Source organism: Monodelphis domestica, chromosome X (genome assembly GCF_027887165.1).
Source record: "Monodelphis domestica isolate mMonDom1 chromosome X, mMonDom1.pri, whole genome shotgun sequence".
In the NCBI taxonomy this organism is placed as follows: Eukaryota; Metazoa; Chordata; class Mammalia; order Didelphimorphia; family Didelphidae; genus Monodelphis; species Monodelphis domestica.
Window position 1 is genome coordinate 26,430,196 of NC_077235.1, and position 23,045 is coordinate 26,453,240.

Below are 23,045 nucleotides of genomic sequence, written 5' to 3' on the forward strand. Positions count from 1 at the left end.
TGAGGACAAAAGGTTTTCTTTATTAGAATTAGAAACATTCTTTGACAGTAGCTCGCTACTGGTTGTCCTAAACTGTGCTAAGTTTATCTAATAAAACCAAACACACAGCTCTTCAAATCAGTTTCTGGATCCATTGGGCTTCTGGCTGTTAGAAGAAGAGAAAAAGAACAAGATTGTGAGCCAGTTGGATCTCTAAGGTCCCTTCTGTCTCTACTAGAAATTGATGAGCCCCTGATTACGAGCCCCACATCCTCCCACCTTCATACACCCCAACTGCCCAGAAGGTTTCCTGACTTTCTGAGACTGAGCTTGGGGTTAAAGAAATGAATGAACTTCAACCTGAGCCTTAGGTTTGAGCCAAGTCTGAATGGTCTGGGGAGGGCCAAGAAAAGGCAGTTCAGGTGATAAAAATTATTTTTTTCCTTTTTGTCCATTAGGAAGAGGACATTATGAATCTGCTGAGGAATCATGTTGGGCTGATTAGCTAAGCCTGGAGAAATGTTTCTTGAGTGGGATGGCTTAGGAAGCTTGGAACCTAACATTATGAGCTGGGTAGAACACTATCACTTTGGATGGCCTGTAGGCATCAGGGGTCAGAGCCCTCTGGATCAATTAAAAGAAGGGTCTAATTTCCTAGGAGTATCTTGCGACCATCTCTGTCTTTAGGATACTCCTGCTCCCAAGGTCAATAGGGACCAGATAACAATAGTGATAGATAGATAGATAGAAATTTATTATTATATATAAGTTTATATATTGACTTCTAGATATATTACTAATAGCTTTATTGTAGAGGATAGGAACTAGCCTTTTGATTTCATCAGCATAGGACCATGTTGGCAAACCTGTGGTACATGTGCTGGAGGGAGATGCTCCCTTCCCCCTCTCCATATGTGCCTGAGGACATTTCTCACATGACCCACCCCTCTGCCCAGCAGCCCAAGGGGAGCGTTTCCTCTCTCCCCTGTCTGGGGTAAGGTAGGGAGCTCACATGCAGCAGAGGATTGCAGTTTGAGCACTTGGTCTCTAAAAGGTTCACCATCACTGGCATAGGAAATTTCTACAGGAAGAAATATCCTCCAGTGGTGGTTCTCAACTGTTTTAGTTTCAGGACCTATTTTCATTGTCATCATTTAATCATTTGCAGTCATGTCTGACTTTCTATGACCGTAAGGGGTTTTCTTGGCAAAAAATACTGGAGTAGATTCTCTTTTTCTTTTCCAGCTCATTTTACAGATGAGGAAACTGAGGCAAACAGATGAAGTGACTTGGTCAGAGTCACACAGCTAGGAAGTGTGTTAGGTCAGATTTGAACTTGGGAAGATGAGTCTCCTGGACTCTAGGTTTGGTGCTCCATCCACTGTAGCACCTGGCTGCCTTATAGGGTTTCCTCATTCATGTCCATTTTATAGATGAGGGAAACTGAACAGTCAGAAGGGTGACTGGGTCAGGTTCACACAACTAGTTAAGTGTTTAAATTGGGATGTGAACCCAGATCCTGCTGCCTCCAAGTCCTGTGCTCTTCCTACTATACCAGAGGCCAAATAAAATGTCTGGCTTTCATGGTACTCTAGGAAAGAACCTTCCTTGATTTACTCATTCTTGTGGGTAGCTGCTATATCTCTCTTCCCTTTCCTACCTAATTCTAGAAGGTTCTGACCTTGGTCAATTGAAAGTGCTATGTTCAAAATCACTGATGACCTCTTAATTGACAAATGAGAGACTAAGGGTCAAATGAGATGCTATTTGTAAACTGCTTAACAGTAGACATGATGAATGCTTGTGTCCTTTCTCCCTTGCTCCCCCTTCCCTCTCAGCCACCTCTGCCTTTTTTATGTAACCCTCACCTTTCTCCTGACAACCAGGCAGTCTTGCCTTCATGGGCTTCCTTCAAGGTCTGGCTCTCATTTTCCCTTTGGACAGATTCCTTTATCTCACCCTCCCCACTGCTAGAGACTTCCCTTTGAGATGACCTCCCATTTACACCACATATACATCTTGCGTGAGCATAGGGGTTCCTATGCCATCATGTCATTTCCCCCGTTAGAATGTAAATTCTTGGAAGACTGGTGGTGGGTATTTGCCTTTCTTTGGATCTCCAGTACTTAGCATCAGTGCCTGGCACATAGTAGGTACATAATAAATGCTTCTTGATGATAGTGATGATGGCGATCATGATCATTGTCATCATCATCATCATCATCATCATCACCACTAGAATTAATATAGAGCTTTTAAGGCTTATAAAGCACTTTACAGGCATCGTATCATCTGACCCTCAAGATAATAATCCTGTATGCTTTCATTTGGGGCAGCTAGGTGGCACAGCAATAGAGCACCAGGCCTAGAGTCAAGAAGACCCGGCATCAAATCCAGCCTCAGACACGTCTGAGCTGTACACAGGGCATATTATTTCACCCTATTGGCTTCAGTTTCCTTATCTGTCAAATGAGCCAGATAAGGAAATGATGAATTAATCCAGTATCTTGGCCAAGAAAACTTCAAATGGGGAAGAATCAGACATGCCTGAAATGACTAACCAACAACAAAAACACCTCCATTTTACATAGGAGGAACTGGTCTTAGAGGAGTTAAGCCACTTGCTCATACTCTTACAAATAGGATGTGGCAGAAAGACAGGATTGAGACGAGTTTCTCCTGACTCAATCTAACAGTCTTTCCCTTACACCAGGCTACAGGAGTATTGATAAAGAGAAACTGACTTTGAACTTGTTCTTATAATTCCATCTTAGCTAGGTTGGCCTAAAACCAAAGATATATATATATATATCTTTGTTTATATATTATATATAATTATATTGTTTTATATTATATATGATATATTAAACTTATATATCATATGTAATATATGATATATGTGATATATTAATTATATATCATATATATATAATATTATACACACACACACACACACACACACATATATATATATATATATATATATATATATATATATATATACACACACACTTACCAGAGGTGCTTTTCCAGATTCAGGCCTTCCAAACAGATTTACTATCTGTTGGGAGTTCAAACCTTTGATGGAGAATGAGCCACCTGTTGATTTAAATGCATCCCATTTTTCTTCTTCATTTTGTAATTCAGTGTCTGATCCTTTGAGCTTCTTCTTCCCATCCTTGCCTTTCTTCTTTACAACATTCAAGTCTTCGCATTCAATACTGTGTTCCTTGGATTTCGTGTTTTTCTTTAAACTCAGGGACTTGTTCAAGTCTTTGTATTTCTTCTTTGACTTCCTACCTTTCTTCTTTGTAGCCTTCGATCCAGTGTTTGAATCCTTGGATTTTATCCTTAAAACCTTATATTTCTTTTCAACTTTGTCTCCATCATTCATATCTTTTGACATTTTCCTTAATTCTTTGTCTGACTGTTTTGAATTTATTGATTCGGCAGTTGAATCCTTGGATTTTTTCCTTGCATCTTTGTCTTTCTGTGGCGTATCTTTGATTTCAGAGTCTGAATCCTGTTTTTTCTTTGATTCCTTGGCTTTCTTGAGGTGGGCAAATAAACCCTTGGATTTTTTGTGTGACTTCTCCTTCGAATTACATTGTTCAATATCAATCTCCAAAAATTTTTTCTTATCTAAGTCTTTCTTTTTCTTATCCACATCCTTGTTGTCAGTGCCTGACTCAGTGCCATTCTTTTTCTTTGTGATTTCTGAATCTTCGGACTCAGCAATGGATGCTTCGCTTGAACTGTTGCTGACCGTGTCTAGTAGTTTAGCTTCTGTCTCTTCTGATATGCGTGCTGCATTTTTGGAGGTTTTCTCTGTTCGGTATTTTTCGGTAATCTGTGTATTTATAGTGTCTCCTGAAGATGAACTTAAGGATTTTGTTGTAGTTTTCGGACTTGTAAAAAATGGGGGCTTTCTTCTGGCAGCTAAATAAGCAGAAGGTTTCTCAGAGATTTTTAGTAAAGAACGTGCCATCCACATAGGAGCGTCTTTCTGATCATCCTTTACTGGGTCCCCTTTCTGAAAGATGAATTCAAACATCACAAACATTAAACTTATTGTTATTCTTAATGGCAGAGTACTTTATTGGACACCATGAGGAAGAGCTCTGGGTACTGATAATAGCTCATTTTGTAACTGCAGCTCCATTTGACTTTTACTTTTCTCTTTCAAGGTTACCTTTCTGAGATGAGATTACGATCATTCTTCTGTGAATCCAGAAAACCACTCCAAAGCCCAAGGTGGCCTCCTCAGAGGCCTCTCAGATTACTCTCTGAGAATCCAAGTGAGGATCGAGGCAGGTCTCTGACTTTCCTTTGGTAATATTCCTCTATTTTTGACCTGGGCTAGTCCTGAAAGTCCAGGAGTGGCTCTGACTGGGTGCCACTTCCTGTAACACCCTCCCTGCAGCCCCACTAGGAGTCTGAACCAATTTGTTTCCCTAGAAATCTGTCAGCCATTGTAAATGTTAGCCCAAGTATAAGGGGGTCTATCCCCATAGAGCAATTTTAGATGACCAAACCTTTTCTTTCCTATGTCTAACTCTGACTCCAGAACCATTATGCAATTCATGGTAAGGGCGAAGGGCTACCATAGCCAGGAACTGTCAAATTCTCTAAGACAAAGTAATTATGTGTTGGAATGGTACAGGAAATAACAAACGGTAAAGCTGTGTGGCACACACACTCATTCATACATCACTGGTGCACTTAGCTCTCACATAATTTCTGTCCCTGTCAAATTCCCCTCCACGCCCAGCATGGACCACCCAAGGTCAATGTTTAGGTAGAACTCTTACAAGGGTCTTCCCCAAATCCTGCTTTGGTGCTCCAGCATGGTGACCAGGTAAACCTAAGTCCTCAAAGACAATAACCCACAGATTCGAAGTCCTAGTGGGTTCTTCCAGTTTGGAAAGGCTTTAAGTATAGGTCTAGAGACACAGTGCAGGATCTTCAACTATATTTCCTTGCCCCAAACCAACTAAACCGTGTTGGGAGATGCACTTTATGCAGTAGACACCAGGACATGGGCTTCAAGGTGGTGACTCTTTGGATTCCCCAAGGAGTGATCAGCACAGGTGGAGGGAAATTATGAACTCCTTTGGGAGGACTGAAATTGCTAAGGAGCCTTACCACCAGCATGAAGCTTCACTCTTTTCTATTTTCTACCTTCTGGCAGAGCATTGCATTTTGAGTGATGTAGACACTGTGTGTAAGGAAGGAATACTAGAAGAAGCAAGAGACTCGGGGAATGACCTAAACTGTTAATCAGCTCTGGATCTAGGGGAAGTCCTTATGGAAACAGGAAGTCACATTTTCCAAAGCTCATGGGTGATCCTTGCCATTAGTCTCTTTTCCAGGGACAGGGAATTCCGTTAAGTGACATATTGTGATGCCACCTCTGGAGAACAATAGCAGACAAGAATCTGTTAGTTCTTAAAGTGGAAATGAGGAGAGCCAGCCCCAATACTCACTCCTGCAAATTCAAGATTTAAATTTGAGATACTTCTGTTTTTGTCAGACATTTTTCTTGAATGGCCCACTCACTGCAGCCCTTGGGGCTCTATGTGACCAAGATCAACCTGCAATAGGTGAGCCAATATGGCATCAGTGAATTATCAATGGAATGTGTTTTGGTTTTGTTTTTATTAAAAAACCCTCACTTTCTCTCTTAGAATTGATCCAAATATCTGTTCCAAGGCAGAAGAATGGTAGGGGCTAGGCAATGGGGGTTCAGTGACTTGCCCAGGGTCACACAGGAAATGTCTGGGGCCAATTTGAACCCAGGTCTATCTGTCTCTAAGCCGATCCACTGAGCCACCTATGTGCCAGATTGTCTTTCAACTGAGATCAGCTGGGAATTTCACACAACTGGCTTATATAGATGTCCATCACTTCACATCTGGACTATTGCAATAGCTGCTTGGTGTTCCTACCTAAAATCTCTCCCCACTCATCTACCCTTAACTCAGCAATCAAAGGGATTTTCCTAAAGCACCATCTGACCATATGACCCTTTTAATAGATTTTAGTGATTCTTTATTACCTCCAGGATCAAATATAAAATCCTCAGATGGTTTATAAAATCCTCCAAGACTTAACTAACCCTTTGCTGCCTTTCCCATCTTCTTACACTTTTCTCCCTGCAGTCCAAGGACTGTGGCCTCCTTTCTGTTCTTTTCCCAAGGCATTCCCTCTGTCAGCTTTGAATTTTCATTAGCCTCCTCTCATGCCTGGCCTGCCCTCCCTCTTCATTTCCTTATTTCTACTTTCTTTGGCTTCTTCAAAGTCTCAGCAAAAATCTCATCTTGGGAAAGAAGCCTTTACTGGTCCTCCTCAATAATAGTAATTGTACTTTGAACTTACTTCCAACACACACACACACACACACACACACACACACACACACACACACACACACACTTTTGCTATATATGCACATTTATACACTTACATATTTATATAGCAAGAAATACCTACATACGTGTCCAGTGTTGTTTGCATGTTGTCTTCTCCATTAGACTTCTGGAGGGCAATGAATGTCTTTTTGTCTTTCTTTTGTTTCCACAGCACTTAACACAGTGCCCAGCACATACTATGTGCCTAATAAATACTTAGTTGCTTAGCATGACCCTTTATTCATCAGCTTAAAATCAATATAATTTTGTGCCTTTTTCAGTACTTACTGAATATTCTTTTATTTCAGATGGGGTTGATCTCCATTTCTTCCCTGGGCGGGTGGGTTTGGGGAACATCAGAGAAAAGTATTGTTGATTAGAAGCGCTTCTGTTCATATCAACAGCTGGAAAAAATTACAAACTTTGGAGTCAAAATTTAGACCTGAATCAAAGTGGAAGTGCTCATGAGGGAGCCATTCATTATGGGTAACGCCATGCGTATGTGGGCTATCTCTGCCGATCTAGGTCACCCCTCTTCCTCCTCCTCCATAACTTATTGATCTTCCAAAGTTCCTGGGATGTAAACATTCATCACCTTAACAAACACCAAAGATGGAATTTGTTCTTCATCTTTCTTTAGTCAATGAAGTTCATCATGATAGCTATACACAATGATCAACTCAGGGCCACCTTTCTCCCAAGCACCACACACACACACACACACACACACACACACACACACACACACACACACATGCACTCACTCACACTCCTGCTTAGCTCTCCAGGCTCACTTTGGGGAGGCTTCATTCAGTTTCCTTTCAGTTAGATTATGAACTTTCTGAAGGTAGAAATCAGGTTTCCTGATGATTTCTGATCCCTCCATGTCCCTTCCCTAGAGCTGGGCATGTAGCAGGTACTCCATTACCATCTGATTTTAGATGCTCACGTTTCCATTTACCTCGAACTTTGGGAAACAGGTCCCAGAACTAAGCATGGTGTCTAGTTCCAATCTGTTCAATTCAGAAGAAATGTATTAACCATCTACTTTGTGCAAAGCATGGGGGTTGTTATTTTGTTGTTGTTACTGTTGGGAACTAGGGTTTCACTGATTCAGGGGACTGACTCCAGGAGTGTCGACTGCCACTTGTGCATCAGATCTAGGGGAGGGAATGTATTGAAAGTGCTTTAACGTTGCTAGATGAATGCTTTATGATTTTCAACTTCCAATCTCAGAGAGTCACCCAGGACTATCATACAGCCAGTATGTGTCAGAGACAGGACTGAATCTTACTTTATCTGATGAGGACAGTTCTCTATCCACAATGGTGCCTGCTTCTTAACCATTTGAGATATAAAGATGAGTTGCAGTGAAAGGAGTTCTAGGGTCCAAGTTCTACCAATATCACTTACCTCTGTGTGACCTTGAACAAGTCATTACACCTCTATGGACCTCAAGTCTTTCATCTATAAAATGAAGGAGTTGGACTAGATGCTCTCTAAAGTCCCTTCCAGATCTTTCTTTGTGGTACTATGAGCAAGGTGTAATCTACAGTCCCTACCATAGGTAACAGGATCATAGGATCACAGATCTTGAGTTGAAAGGGACCTCAAAGGCCATCTGGAGTAAGCTCCTTACTTTACAGATGAGGATCCCATGGCCCAAAGAGGATAATGACTTGCCCAAGTTCACTTAAGTAGTAAACATCAGAGGAATTTCTCATTTACCAATTTAGCTGAAATCATTTTTGTCTGAATACAGGTTATCAGTGCTATCTGGCATATTGTAGGAGATAAGTTAAGCTTGTAGAGATCATCCAGTGGTGAACAGCCTAGAAATTACAGCTAGGCCCCAATAGTATGACTAGTGGATCCCCTGAAGTAAAGGCATTCATTTGAATCTACATAATTTGAAGTTACAATTATGTCAAAAACGATGGGTGGGCCCAACCCCATGGAAATATGCAACACAAATTCCGATAATGCAGCAACTTCTCAGGATTCATCATTCACCTGAATTGGGACCTATATCCTATGAGGAAGTTTACCTGAAGAAGGAAGACATTCCTGCTGTATATAAATATCTGAAGGGCTATCATCTGAGAAGGAGAATGGATTGACCTTATTCTATAGCTTTGTGACTGTGAGACCGAGATTTACCAAAGAGGATATTTGGATTCCCTTAAAGGCAAAGTGTTTCCCAAGAGAGATGTTCAACGATGGAATGGATTGTCTCATAAAGTAGTTGACTCATACGTACAAGATGGTGAAGCCATGGCCAGAAAGAAACTTATCTGAAAATGATCCGGGAGTTTTGGTAGACTGCGAGCTCAATATGCATCATATCAAGCTCAGTATCAACATCAGTGTGCTAGAGTAGACTAAGAAATTAATGCTTTTGTTATTATTAAATTCTTCATTAAGAAAAGATTGCAGATTTAGAGCTGGAAGAGACTTCAGTGGTCATCTAGTCCAAACCTCTCATTTTACAGAGGAGGAAACTGAAGCCCAGAGAGGGTAAGTGGATGGGTTGGGCAGCAGGGGGCAAAGGAGGGAGGGACAGGATAGCTGTCTTCAAATATCTGAAAGGCTCTCACATCACAGAGGGTTTAGATATATTCTCTGTAGCTCTAAAAGGAAGATCTCTTGGAACCAGTGGTGGAAGTTAAATTGAAACAGGTTTGTCATAAAGAAAAAGAGTTGCTTTTAGAAGGTAGTGAGTTTCCCACCAATGGAAGTGTCCGAGGAGAGGATGGACACCCCCTTGTTGAAGTTATTATAGAGAATATCTTATATTGGGGGAAGGGGTTTGTTGTGCTCTCTGAGGTCATGGCCAATTCTAGATTTCTATGATTCCATGAGCTTAGTTTAAATTCTTACCTGGACTATAATTTTCATAGTTTCCTAAGTTCACTTTTTGCCTATAAAAGAAAAAGAATCCCATTTTAAAAATTCTCTTTGTACATGAGCAATTTCTAGCCATTATATTTTACTGTTTATAGGAAATCTCTGGCACTAGTGATGTGGGCATTCTCCTGCATTTCACTGCAAGCCAGTATCCTGTTTCACTGAGCCCAGCTTTTCTCCACACTTTTAAGCTATGTATTTGTGAGTAAGTCCTTGAACCAAATGAGTCTGTGCTATGCCATAAACTTACTACAAATGTATGAATTTGCGGGGCTCTGAACTGAACCCCAAAGTCAGTTATTTGGGGGGTGCTAGAGAAGAACCCAAGCATTTTTAAAAGGATCATTTCAAATTGACTCTAAACTTAAATACTTAAAAATACTGTTGATCCAAACTAAAAAGGTTTTGAATGAGGTCGTGGTCCTAGGACCAGGCTAGCTCAATGCCAAAGAGTCTTATCGCCCAGTTGGCTACCAGAGGATGAAATATTGTGGCCACAAAAGCCATGGGACAGACACCATCGGAAGGGTTGTAACCTATGTTGGTATATCTGGCTCCCACATCTATCCAACTGCAGATCTTCCAAGTATAGAAGAGATTGAAAAGAACGTTAGAGCTACAGGTTGCCAGCGTACTGCTCTGAACCCTTCTGGCATTTAATAAAGACTTATTGTCTCATGTTCTGTTCTGATTATAACCCTTCAGACTAGATTATCAATTCATTAAAGGCAAAAACATTGTCTTTGATTTCCCTCTTAACAGAGGGAAATTGCGCCTCCCACACAGCTTCCCACTAACTTACAATATTGAAGATGTTCAGCAAATATTGCTGACTTTCCATTTGATAGATTAACATACTGATTTATGTGGAAAAACTATTCATTAAATCAGAAATTTCTGGAAAGAGCTTCCACTCGCCATCAAATTGAACCCCTTTGTGTTGAAGCAAAACAGCTGAGGAAAACCATCTGAAACAGAGTCACCCTCTGATGATATCTACAGCATTCTGCCCCAGTAGTCTCTTGGCCCTTGCCTGGAAGAGGAAGGTATGTGTTCTGATTTTTTCACATGTTATTGTCATCATTGTGCAGATTGTTACATATATCTTTTTCTGCTCTTTCACTTTTTTAGTAATAGGTTTGTATCAAATGTCTGATTTGACCATCAGCTCTCTTGGGAGAAGTATAAAAAAGTCTAATCAAAATTGATCATTGCTTTTATAGAGATTTGAGATGGCATGAAACCATGGGAGAAGAGGACTTAGGTTGTTGAAATACTTAAACCATATTGTCTCAGTTGCCTTAAAAATTGGTTTCATTTGACTAATAATACTGAAATAGGTCTTGATCAATGACACATGTAAAACCCAGTGGAATTACTTGTTGGCTATGGGTGGGGGAGAGGGGAGAACGTGAATCCTATATGGAAAAATATTCTAAATTAATTAATTAAATAAAAAATTTCAATTAAAAATAAAGAAAAAATAATGGTCTACACTAAGACCTTTTGCCAAAAAAAAAAAGGTTTCATTTGGACTTAATTCAGTTAAAAATCAGGAAAAACAACATTTTAGCTAGTGCAAAATCATCAAAACTACCTGGAGCCAGATCCTGACTGAAGATACAGCTTAAGGAAGTACTCATTTATCCCCTTGCTTAAAAGCTTCGGAGTGGGGGTGCTTCCTTTCTTCATCCTAATCTCCTTCACCTTTTCTTCCTGGTAGGATACAGGTTTTGAGTCGTCAGTCCTCAATCACTTGGATTTCAGAACATACCCATACCCTTTATTCAACAAGTTTGCCCTGTATAAACACAAAAGAAATAGATAACAAATGTTCTCCAATGCCAAATTTCTTGTACCACCTTGAGAGTATTTGTGCCTCAGGATGGTAATCCCTGTGCTAGATAATTATAGTTTCACCTAGTTTTCCACGGGCACAGGTTCACGTTGTATATTCAGACTGTGGAGGGACATTTTAGTTTCTTATGACCAAAAAAGGCACTTAATGTTGTTGACTTGAAAATGGAAAAATACGGCCTGGTGATGATGGTGCACTTTGATGGATTAATACATGGCTGAATACTATTATCCAAAGATTGTTGACTCGGTGTTTCAGTGTCAACCTGGACAAAGGTCTCTGATGTCATACCACAGGATTATAGATCGAAGGCTTAGGGCTAGAAGGAACCTCATTTGACAGAGGAGAAATGAGATACAAAGCAATCAAGTGGCTTTTCTCTAGACCACATAGCTTGGACGTGGCCAAGCTGGGGTTTAAACCAAGGTGGCTTAGAACCAAAGCCACCACTCTTTCCTCTGTACCATACTCTGTCCTTGGACTGGTCTTAGACAACATTCTAATCAATGAATGAGGTGAAGACACACCACTAGATATCAACTACAGAAACCTGTGGGTGATACAAAAGTCAGAGTGATAGCTAACACATGAGATGACAGAATCAGGATCTCCTTCCCTCAAATTCAATGGGCTGGAATGTCATAAGTTGGAATTTATGAGAGGTAAAGGTCTGATCCTATACTTGATTTGAAAAACTATGCAAGCAGAGGATGAACCCAATTGCAGCCAATTTATGCAGGCCCTGTGGGTTTAGCTGGCCTGAATTGCTTCAATCTGTAGTCTCAGGCTCTCTTTGAAGAAGTAAGTTCCAACCTCTATTGTTCAAAAGGCCATGAGCCCATTCAGACCGACCCAAGTGGTTGGACCCAGCCGGTTCTGGTCTGGCTCCAGTTCTAGTTCCACAGGAACGGGATGCCCAGACAGTCTGATTCTGCTGCTAAGAATATCCTGACCCTGTCTTCTGGAACAGGCCATTGTTCCTCCTAGACACCGTCTTCATTTTCATTCTTCTAACTTGGCAAATTTTCCTAAGCAATACCAGCTATAGGGGTTTCTGTTTTGGTGATTTTCACATTTTTTCCTTTGAAAACTATTTTGTTTGATCATCTAAATAGAATTTTGCTCCTGTCCTTGTTAATTAAGTCAGCCAGTCTCTCTCTATAACTTTGGAGAAGAAAGATTTCATTTACAAGCCTACCTTACGAAGAAGTAATGAGATGAAGAATTCATTGACTTGTCCACGGAGCTATTCTTTCTCAAAAACAAGCAGTTCTACATAGGTTAACATTAATGAACAACAACCCAGAAACATAATAGATAATCCCCTGTCAGGCCCAAAGAGCAGAACTTGGTTTAGGAAGCCCAAACTCTGCATCTTCCAAAAAGATCTCCCTTTTCTCTGGGCTTGTGAAGAAAGCAGGATGAATGTTCCTGGCTAACTGCAGTGGAAGATATAGTGAGGTGAATTCAAAAGGCCCGAGTTTGAACCCTGGCTCTGTTTCTTACTATGGGTCCCCGGGCAATTCATTTCTCTTCTCTGGTCCTGTTTACTCATCAATAAATGAAGATAATAGCAGCTCCAACCTCAAAAGTATGGTTTTGGGGAAGATCAAAGTCAATAACACAGACCTTAATGATATTTCTATGCTAGTTGTATATACATTATATGACATATGATATATATATATATATATACATATACATATATAAATGCTAGTTAGCATTACTAAGATGTCCACTTAGAGCTTCTACTTGGGAGTTTCCATTTTTCCAGGTAGAATTTGGATCCATTAAGTCCCTACTTGGAAGGGAGGGATTCAGGCTCTAACCTAGGTCTCCTGGAATTAGTAACAGGTATAGGCCCGCAGTGCAGAGAGTCACACTTAGAGTCTTTACACACGGAGGGATTCAAAGAAAGCCGAGTTTGGATCCTGCTTCAATCCCTATGTGACGCTGGGCAAAACACTTCCCTTCTGCGTGCCTTCCTGCCAATGAGCAACAAAGGAGCACTAACCCCATGGGTGATTGTTATTATTAAGTGAGAGATTATATGGAAAGTACTTTTAAAACATTAAAATGCTATAGAAATGTGAAAAGTGATGATGGAGATGATATATGTCAAGATGGAAAATATATTCAAGTGAAAGCAAAGCCAGTCTAAATTCTGAATCTGGAGACTTCCAGGCGCTAAGGTGGTGGCAGAGTAGAAGGAAGGGGCTCCCTCTCCTTACAACTGACCAATATAAAGCATCTCAAAAGGACAAAGATCAAAATCAGATGAGTGCAGAGCTTGGCCACAGGGTTCAGCCTTGAAGGTAGGCAGTTTGGGGGCAATTCCACACTATAAGGGGGTAAATACTACAGGTACCAATGTGTGAGCTGATCACCACTCCCCCATACCACCTAGCATGCCAGGCCCAGGGCAATCTCCAAATTCTCAGGGGCTAGCTGAAAGCACCACAGACTTACCCTTGAGGGGAGAGCAAGGTCTTGGCAGCAAGACTTGAGACCTGAGGCTGAAGAGCACAGAGCACAGAGCAGGTGTGGAGACATAGCAGACCCAGGCTGGTGACAACAGACTCAATGGAGACTGGAAAAATACCCTCAGGGCAAACATCTTTAAAACTCATTACACCAAGATCTGCCTGACCACCTCACTCAGAATTCTGGATGAGAAGCCAAGATAACACAGAGAAAAAACAAACAAACACAGCAATGGCCACCAACACAAAGGAGCCACAAAACACAAATACCAAAAGAAATAAACTGCAACGGAAAAAGCCTTTGACCTTGGATAACTTCTATGGAGAAAAAGAGCAGACTACTGAAGTGACAGCAGAGAGTGACAAACAAGCAAGCATATCCAAACTTTCCAAAAAAAAACGGAAATTGGTCACAAGCTCTTGAGGAACTCAAAAAGGCATTCAAGAACCAAGTAAGAAAGATGAAGAAAAATGGAAAGAAAAATGTGAAAAAGAAATGAAAGTAATTCAAACAGAAAATAACAGTTTAAAAGACAGAATCTCCCACTTGGAAAAAGAAGCACAGAACTCACATGAGGTAATAAGCAAATTGGAGACCAGAATTGACCTGCTGGAAGCCATGAAAAGCAGGATAGATCAAACCAGAAAGGAAAATCAAAACATCATAGCTGAAAACCAGTTTTTAAAGACTAGAATTGGACAAGTAGAAGATAATGATCTCATAAGACCGCAAGAATTAATAAAGCAAAGTCAAAAGAATGACAAAATAGAAGGAAATATGAAATTTATCATTGAAAAGACAACTGACCTAGAAAACAAATTCTGGAGAGACAATTTGAGAATCATTGGTCTATTTTAAAACCTGGGAAAAAATAGAAGCCTTGACATCATATTACAAGAAATTATCCAAGAAAACTGCCCCAATATTCTGGAACAAGAGGGTAAAATAGACATTGAAAGAACCCATAGATCACCCTCTACATTAAATCCTCAAAAGACAACCACAGGAATGTAATTGCCAAATTTAAGAACTTCCATGCCAAAGAGAAAATATTGCAAGGAGCCAGGGAGAGACAATTCAGATATCAGGAAGCCCCAGTTAGGCTTACACAGGATATGGCAGCCTCCACACTAAAGGACTGCAAGGCTTGGAATATGACATTCAGGAAGGTAAGAGAATTGGGTCTATAAGCAAGAATCACCTACCCATCAAAACTGACTTTATACTTCCAGGGGTAAGTATGGGGTAAGTATGGACATTTAACAAAATAGAAGATTTCAAAGCATTCCAAAAGAAAAGACCAGAGCTAAATGGAAAATTTGACTTCCAAATACAAAATTCAAGAGAAACATGAAAAGGTAAATAAGAAAGAGGTAACAAAAATTTTAAGGGCTTCAGTAAGGTCAAATTGTTTATATTCCTATATGGAAAAATGATATTTTTAACTCTCAAAAATTGTTTTCACTATCATGGTAGATAGAATCATTATTCATAGGCAGAGGTTGGGGTATTAAATAATTTAAGATGATATGTAAAAAGGGGGAAATAGAAGAAGGCACCAAGAGAAACTTGAAGGAAGAAGAAAAATAGGATAAATTATAATGCATAAAGAGGCTCATAGAAGGGGGAGGGGAAGAATACTATTATAAGGAGAGGAAGAGAGTGGTAATAGGTAATATTTAAACCTTACTCTCAGTGGAGTCAGTTCTGAGAGGGAAGAGCAACTAGATCCATTGGGGGTATAGAATTCTATCTTACCCTACAGAAAAGTTGAGATGGAAAAACAAAGGAGGAGAGAGGGGCAGGGAGTATCAAAAGTGAGGGAAATGTGGGGGGGCGGGATTTAATAGACCTTAAAAATAAGAGGGGACTTAAATAATCCCATATCAGAAACAGAAATCCAACAGGCCATCAAAGAACTTCCTAAGAAAAAATCCCCAGGGCCTGATGGATTCACCAGTGAATTCTATCAAACATTCAAAGAACAACTAACCCCAATACTATACAAACTATTTGACATAATAAGCAAAGAAGGAGTTCTACCAAATTCCTTTTATGACACAAACATAGTACTAATTCCAAAGCTAGGCAGGCCAAAAACAGATAAAGAAAATTATAGACCAATCTCTTTAATGAATATAGATGCAAAAATCTTAAATAGAATACTAGCAAAAAGACTCCAGCAAGTGATCAGAAGAGTCATTCACCATGATCAAGTAGGATTTATACCAGGGATGGAGGGCTGGTTCAATATTAGGAAAACCACCCACATAATTGACCACATCAACAAGCAAACCAACAAAAATCACATGATTATTTCAATAGACTCAGAAAAAGCCTTTGATAAAATACAACACCCATTCCTATTAAAAACACTAGAAAGCATAGGAATAGAAGGGTCATCCCTAAAAATAATAAACAGTATATATCTAAAACCATCAACTAATATCATCTGCAATGGGGATAAACTAGATGCGTTCCCATTAGGATCAGGAGTGAAACCAGGGTGCCCATTATCACCTCTATTATTTGACATTGTACTAGAAACACTAGCAGTAGCAATTAGAGAAGAAAAAGAAATTGAAGGCATTAAAATTGGCAATGAGGAAACCAAGTTATCACTCTTTGCAGATGACATGATGGTCTACTTAAAGAATCCTAGAGATTCAACCAAAAAGCTAATCGAAATAATCAACAACTTTAGCAAAGTTGCAGGATACAAAATAAACCCACATAAGTCATTAGCATTTCTATATATTTCCAACACAGCTCAGCAGCAAAAACTAGAAAGAGAAATCCCATTCAAAATCACCTTAGACAAAATAAAATACCTAGGAATCTATCTGCCAAGACAAACACAGGAACTATATGAACACAACTACAAAACACTCTCCACACAACTAAAACTAGACTTGAACAATTGGAAAAACATTAACTGCTCATGGGTAGGACGAGCCAATATAATAAAAATGACCATCCTACCCAAACTCATCTATCTATTTAGTGCCATACCCATGGAACTTCCAAAATTTTTTTTACTGATCTAGAAAAAAACATACAAAGTTCATTTGGAAGAACAAAGGATCAAGGATATCCAGGGAAATAATGAAAAAAAATACAAAGGAAGGGGGCCTTGCAGTCCCAGATCTCAGACTATATTATAAAGCAGCGGTCATCAAAACAATTTGGTACTGGCTAAGAGACAGAAAGGAGGATCAGTGGAATAGACTGGGGGCAAGCAACCTCAGCAAGACAGTATATGACAAACCCAAAGATCCCAGCTTTTGGGACAAAAATCCACTATTTCATAAAAACTGCTGGGAAAATTGGAGGACAGTGTGGGAAAGATTAGGTTTAGATCAATACCTCACACCCTACACCAAGATCAATTCAAAATGGGTGAATGACTTGAACATAAAGAAGGAAACTATAAGACAATTAGGCAAACATAGAATAGCTTACATGTCAGACCTTTGGGAAGGGAGAAGCTTTAAAACCAAGCAAGACTTAGAAAGAGTCCCAAAATGCAAAATAAATAATCTGGAATACATCAAGTTAAAAAGTTTTTGTACAAACAAAACCAATATAACTAAAATCAGAAGGGAAGCAACAAATTGGGAAACAATCTTCATAAAAACCTCTGACAAAGGTTTAATTACTCAAATTTACAAAGAACTACATCAATTGTACAAAAAATCAAGCCATTCTCCAATTGATAAATGGGCAAGGGACATGAACAGGCAGTTCTCAGCCAAAGAAATCAAAACTATTAATAAGCGCATGAAAAAGTGTTCTACATCTCTTATAATCAGAGAGATGCAAATCAAAACAACCCTGAGGTATCACCTCACACCTAGCAGATTGGCTAACATGACAGCAAAGGAAAGTAATGAATGCTGGAGGGGATGTGGAAAAGTAGGGACATTAATTCGTTGTTGGTGGAGTTGTGAATTGATCCAACCATTCTGGAGGGCAATTTGGAACTATGCCCAAAGAGTGATAAAAGACTGTCTGCCCTTTGATCCAGCTATAGCACTGCTGGGTTTGTACCCCAAAGAGACAATAAGTAAAAAGACTTGTACAAGAATATTCATAGCTGCACTCTTAGTGGTGGCCAAAATTGGAAAATGAGGGGATGCCCTTCAATTGGGGAATGGCTGAACAAATTGTGGTATCTGTTAGTGATGGAATACTATTGTGCTAAAAGGAATAATAGAGTGGAGGAATTCCATGGAGACTGGAACGACCTCCAAGAAGTGATGCAGAGTGAAAGGAGCAGAACCAGGAAAATATTATACACAGAGATTGATACACTGTGGTACAATCGAAGGTAATGGACTTCTCCATTAGTGTCAATGCAATCAATGTCCCTTAACAATCTGCAGGAATCTAAAAAACACTATCCACAAACAGAGGATAAACTATGGCAGTAAAAACACCGAGGAAAAGCAACTGCTTGACTACAGGGGGAAGGGGACACGACTGAGGAGAGACTCTAAATGAACACTCTAATGCAAATACCAACAACATGGAAATGGGTTCGAACCAAGAACACATATGATACCCAGTGGAATTGTGCGTCAGCTATAGGAGAGGTGGGGGGGGGGAGAAAATGATCTTTGTTTCCAATGAATAATGTTTGGAAATGACCAAATTAAAAAAAAATTTTTTTTTAATTAGAACTGTGCAAATAGAAGCTAATGACTTCATGAGCCATCAAGAAATAATAAAACAAAATTAAAAGAATGAAAAAAAAGAGGGGAATAAGATGGGAGGGGTGAGTAGGAAAGTAAAATAAGGGTGGGGAATAGGGGGACTGATTTAAAGCAAAACACTGGTGTAGGAAAAAATAGTGAAAGAAGAAAGGGCAGGACAAAAAGAGGAAATCAAAAAGATGGGGAACACACAGGTGGTAAATCAGAACTCTGAATGTGAATGGGATGAACTCACCCATAAAATGGAAGTATATAGCAGAGTGGATTTAAAACCAAAATCCTACCATATGTTGTCTACAAGAAACACACATGAGCCAGGTAGACACACTAAAGGAAAAGGTAAGAGACTGCAGCAAAATTTATTGGGCACCAACTGAGAAAAAGAAGACAGGAGACCCAATCAATCATGCTATCCGACAAAGCCAAAGTAAAAGTAGATTTGATTAAAAGAGATAGGGAAGGTAATTATATCCTGATAAAAGGCAATGTAGACAATGAAGAAACAGCAGTACTCAATGAGTATGCACCAAATGGTATAGCATCCAGATTTTTAAAGAAGAAACTATTGGAGCTTAAGGAGGAAATAGATAGTAAAACTATACTAGTGGGAGACCTCAGCCTTCCTCTATCAGATATAGATAAATAAAACTAAAAAATAAATAAGAAAGAGGTAAAAGATGTGAATGATATATTAGAAAAATTAAAGTTAATATATATATATGGAGAAAAATAAATGGGATAAAAAGGAATACACCTTTTCAGCAGCACATGGTACATTCACAAAGATTGACCATGTACTAAGGCGTAAAAACATTGCAAACAAATGCAAAAAAGCAGAGATAATAAATGCAACTTTTCCAGATCACAATGCAATAAAAATTATAATTAGTAAGGGTATATGGAGAGGCAAATCAAAAATTAATTCAAAATTAAATATGATTCTCCAAAATTGGTTGTTTAAAAGAAAAATCATAGAAACAATTAATATTTTCATTGAAGAAAATGTCAATGATGAGACATCCCTTCAAAATCTATGGGATGCAGCCAAAGCAGTACTCAGGGGAAAATTTGTGTCCCTGAGAGCATATATCAATAAATCAGAGAGGGAAGAGGTCAATGAATTGGGCATACAAATTACAAAACTAGAAAGAAAACAAATTAAAAATCCCCAGATAAAAATGAAATTGGAAATCCTAAAAATCAAAGGAGGAATTAATAAAATTAAAAGTGAAAGAACTATTGAATTAATAAATAAGACTTGGAGCTAGTATTTTGAAAAAAAACAAATATAGTAGATAAAGTTCTGGCTAATCTAATAAAAAAGGAAAGAAGAAAATCAAATTAACAGTATCAAAAATGAAAACTGGCAACCTCACCCCTAATGAAGAGGAAATTAAGGTAATTATTAAGAACTATTTAGCCCGATTATAAGGCAATAAATACAGCAATCTAGGTGATATGGATGAATATTCACAAAAATATAAATTGCCTAGATTAACAGAAGCAGAAATAGAATACTTAAACAATCCCATCTCAGAAAAAGAAATTGAACAAACCATCAATGAACTCCCTAAGAAAAAAAATCCCCAGGTCCAGATGGATTCACAAGTGAATTCTAGAAGACGTAAAGAACAAAGAATCCCAATACTAAACAATCTATTTGACAAAATAAGTAATGAAGAGTTCTACCAAATTCCTTTTACAACACAAATATGGTACTGATTCCAAAGCCAGGCAGACCAAGAACTGAGAAAGAAAATTATAGACTAATCTCCTTAATGAACATATATGCAAACATCTTAAATAGAATGCTAGCAAAAATGATCACTCTATTACAAATAATAATAATAATAATATAGAAATAGCTTTTGAACAATGATATATGTAAAACCCAGTGGAATTGTTTGTTGGCTCTAGGGTGGGAGAGGGAGGGGAGGGAAAGAACATGAATCATATAACCATGGGAAAATATTCTTAAATAAACAAACAAATAAATAAATTTTTTTAAAAAGCAAGGAGTAACTAGAGGCCAGAGAGTTAAGGAGCATGTCTGAGGTCTTCCCAATGCCTTAGAAAGAGAAAACATTCAAGAAAAGTCTTTCTTTTGCTTCTCTATTTTCTTTCCTCTTTTCATTCCTCCCTTCCTTCTCTCTTTCTTTTCTGCCTTCCCTCCTTCCCCACCTTGAGTCCTTTGTCCTTTCTTGAAAAGCAGATTTCCAGCCTAGAACACACACACACACACACACACACACACACACACAAACACACACACACACACACACACACCACACACACACAGCATTAGGATCTGGCCTAAGTCTGGGAAGGGCAGAAAGAATTTCCACCTAGAGATGCCACAGCTTTCTGTGGGAAAAGGTTGCTTGGTGCTAAGGTAGGAGGAGCCACCAGCAGCACTAATGAGACCCCAGGGTCTCTTTTCAGGATGGAAAGCCACCTTGGGAGGACTGTCCATCCCACTCTTCTCTCCATTTGCCAGGCTCTCTTCCTCCTCAGGCCACGTCTTATAGTCTAGGGCTACCTTACAAATCAGTTCGGCACTATCTTCCAGCTTGTTCTCTCCAAACCTCACTCCCGACAGACCTTTGTTCCTTCCTCTGTGCCCCATTCGCACTGAGTTTGATCCTTCATGCCCTCTACTTGTGATGTAACGAATGCCCTTTTCCATCCCTGTAGTCTTGGCTAAAGAAGCCTTCTCCCTTTTACCAATCTCTTCTCTGTGCTCCCTTTTAGTAGGCCTTTTGGAAAATCCTGAAAAACCACTAGAAAAGCATTTTTGATACCAAGGCTATAGAAAGGCACCATACCTGCGAGGCCTAGAGAGGCAAGGAAAATGTCTGGCCTTTGAGACTTCTGTCATTAATTTCTGAATGGCAAGGCAAGATGCCAAGTATTTACGGCTTAGATGAGCAACCATTATTTTTCAAAGACAACTGGGAAGCTCATTTTTGGCCACCCTCAATTTGAATAAAAAGCATAAATTTTCTTACTGTTTTGTAGATCAGCCTTCTTTCGTTCTGACTACAGTTAGTTCTGAGTATATCATTTCTTCCCACCCTTTATGTCTCCTGGTAACTAAGAACTGAGCAAACAACTGAACCTAGCAACTGTTGCCCAGCAGCGTATGCAACATTCTACACCCATAGGCCCCCTCTTCCCCCCTCCCCCACCTGAAGATGATGGAGAAAAAGAAGATTATTTTTCCTTCTTTTTTGAGCACCAACATTACTTGTACCAATCAGATACCCTTCAATTTGTTTTTATGTCCTTGTCAGCTATGTTATAATAAAAGGACATGATTTCTTTCCCCGACAATAGCACCCTCACCCCCACCCCCACCCCAAACTGGCCACTGTTTCCTTCTATGTTTCTTTCTTACGCTTTTGGTAAAAACAACATCATACTGGTTTTGTCTACTTAACACAGTTAATCTGGCAGCTTGATCCCATTCCTAACTGCCTAGATTCTCGCTATAATTTTAAATAAAAGCCAAGAATGCCTCGAGAAACACCCATAAAGACTATACAATCAGAACAGTGTATTTGTCGTGCCCCCCATACATACATTTTAACATAAAATTAATCATTCAACTATTAAAGGCTAACAAACTCTAATTCAACCTCCCATCTCTGAATGTACGTACGTTTTACTTTTTCAAAACACTTTTCCTGAACCATATACTGTTTCTCTCAAAAACCACTGAGGATTCATGGACCTCATTCAACAGAAAGAGAACCCGAGGCACAAAGTGGCCAAGATCGCCTAGCGAAGAACCATCAGATTCTCTTTTCTCAACAAAATTAATACCATAAGCCTTCAAAAGTCCTTATTTCCCCCAGATAACCATTCTAGACTCTTAACCAAATAATCTAGGAAAGATTTTCTGTAACAAACATACATAAATCACACATTTTCTAATGAAAAAGAACACTTACAGGCTCAGGACAGACATTTTCCAACTTAGCTACTACATAAAGTGAGGGCTTTCACATCACTGGAACATTCTGTTGATATGGTGAGTGAGTGACATCATAAAGGGCTCCTGGACTGCTTTGTTGCTCTTAAAGGGAAAACACCTTCCCTTCTCTATAAAGGTATAGAACCTATTTGACTATTCCTAGATCTTTAGTTTATTTCAATAACAAATTTCCGCATAAGTGTTCCAAAGGTATATGATTCTTGTTGTCTCCCTCCCTTCTTCCCTTCCCCTCCCAGAGTTGATCTGGGTTATACATGTATTAGCGTACAAAACATATTTCTATATTATTCGTGATATGGGATGCAATGGAAGTTATGTGGCACTACAGTTGGATAGAGTGCTCAGCCTGGAGTCCAAAAGACCTGAGCTCAAATCTGACCTCAGACACTGACGAGCTAGGTGACTTTGAACAAGTCACTTTACCCCCATTTATCTCAATTTCCTCATCTGTCATATGAGCCGGAGAAGGAAATGGCAAAGCATTTCAGTACCCTTGCCAAGAAAACCCCACATGAGATCATAAAAAGTCAGATGTGATTGAAAAACAACTGATGTAGATGAGCAAATATTGAGTTACAATCCCGAATGGCTCCCCTTAATTCATCCTTCCTTAGTTGCACTGTCTTGTCTTCCCAGAACTTTTTCTATCAGGCATTATAATCTCTGCCAGTCGTCCTCTTCTTTTAGCAGCTCCC

At 39.3% G+C, this 23,045-nt stretch overlaps 1 protein-coding gene across 7 annotated transcripts; it reads right to left on the reverse strand.

Moving 5' to 3' along the window:
• CYLC1 (cylicin 1) lies at nucleotides 1-22,395 on the reverse strand. 7 transcript variants are annotated; one of them, XM_007507393.3, is made up of 7 exons: nucleotides 22,307-22,336; nucleotides 13,624-13,670; nucleotides 10,894-11,012; nucleotides 9,270-9,310; nucleotides 6,678-6,793; nucleotides 2,996-4,012; nucleotides 1-145 (listed from the first exon to the last, which is right to left on the reverse strand). In XM_007507393.3, exons 3-7 carry the CDS (start codon nucleotides 10,986-10,988, stop codon nucleotides 113-115), a joined length of 1,302 nt encoding a protein of 433 aa, XP_007507455.1. In that variant the 5' UTR covers nucleotides 10,989-11,012; nucleotides 13,624-13,670; nucleotides 22,307-22,336; the 3' UTR covers nucleotides 1-112. The 7 variants fall into 7 exon arrangements, with proteins under 7 accessions (XP_007507455.1, XP_007507452.1, XP_007507454.1 ...); XM_007507390.2 differs by lacking the exon at nucleotides 13,624-13,670 and having other exon boundaries at nucleotides 10,894-11,097; nucleotides 22,307-22,395; XM_007507392.1 differs by lacking the exon at nucleotides 13,624-13,670 and having other exon boundaries at nucleotides 22,307-22,381.
• Nucleotides 22,396-23,045: the final 650 nt, after the last annotated feature.

Coding starts and splice junctions, on each gene's coding strand:
- CYLC1 (XM_007507390.2), bottom strand. CDS start 10,988: ATGAAGAAAGGAAGCACCCCCACTCCGAAGCTTTTAAGCAAGGGGATA. Junction 9,311..10,893: donor CAGTCAGGATCTGGCTCCAG/GTAGTTTTGATG, acceptor TTTCTTTTATAG/GCAAAAAGTGAACTTAGGAA. Junction 6,794..9,269: donor CTATGAAAATTATAGTCCAG/GTAAGAATTTAA, acceptor AATTTTTTCCAG/CTGTTGATATGAACAGAAGC.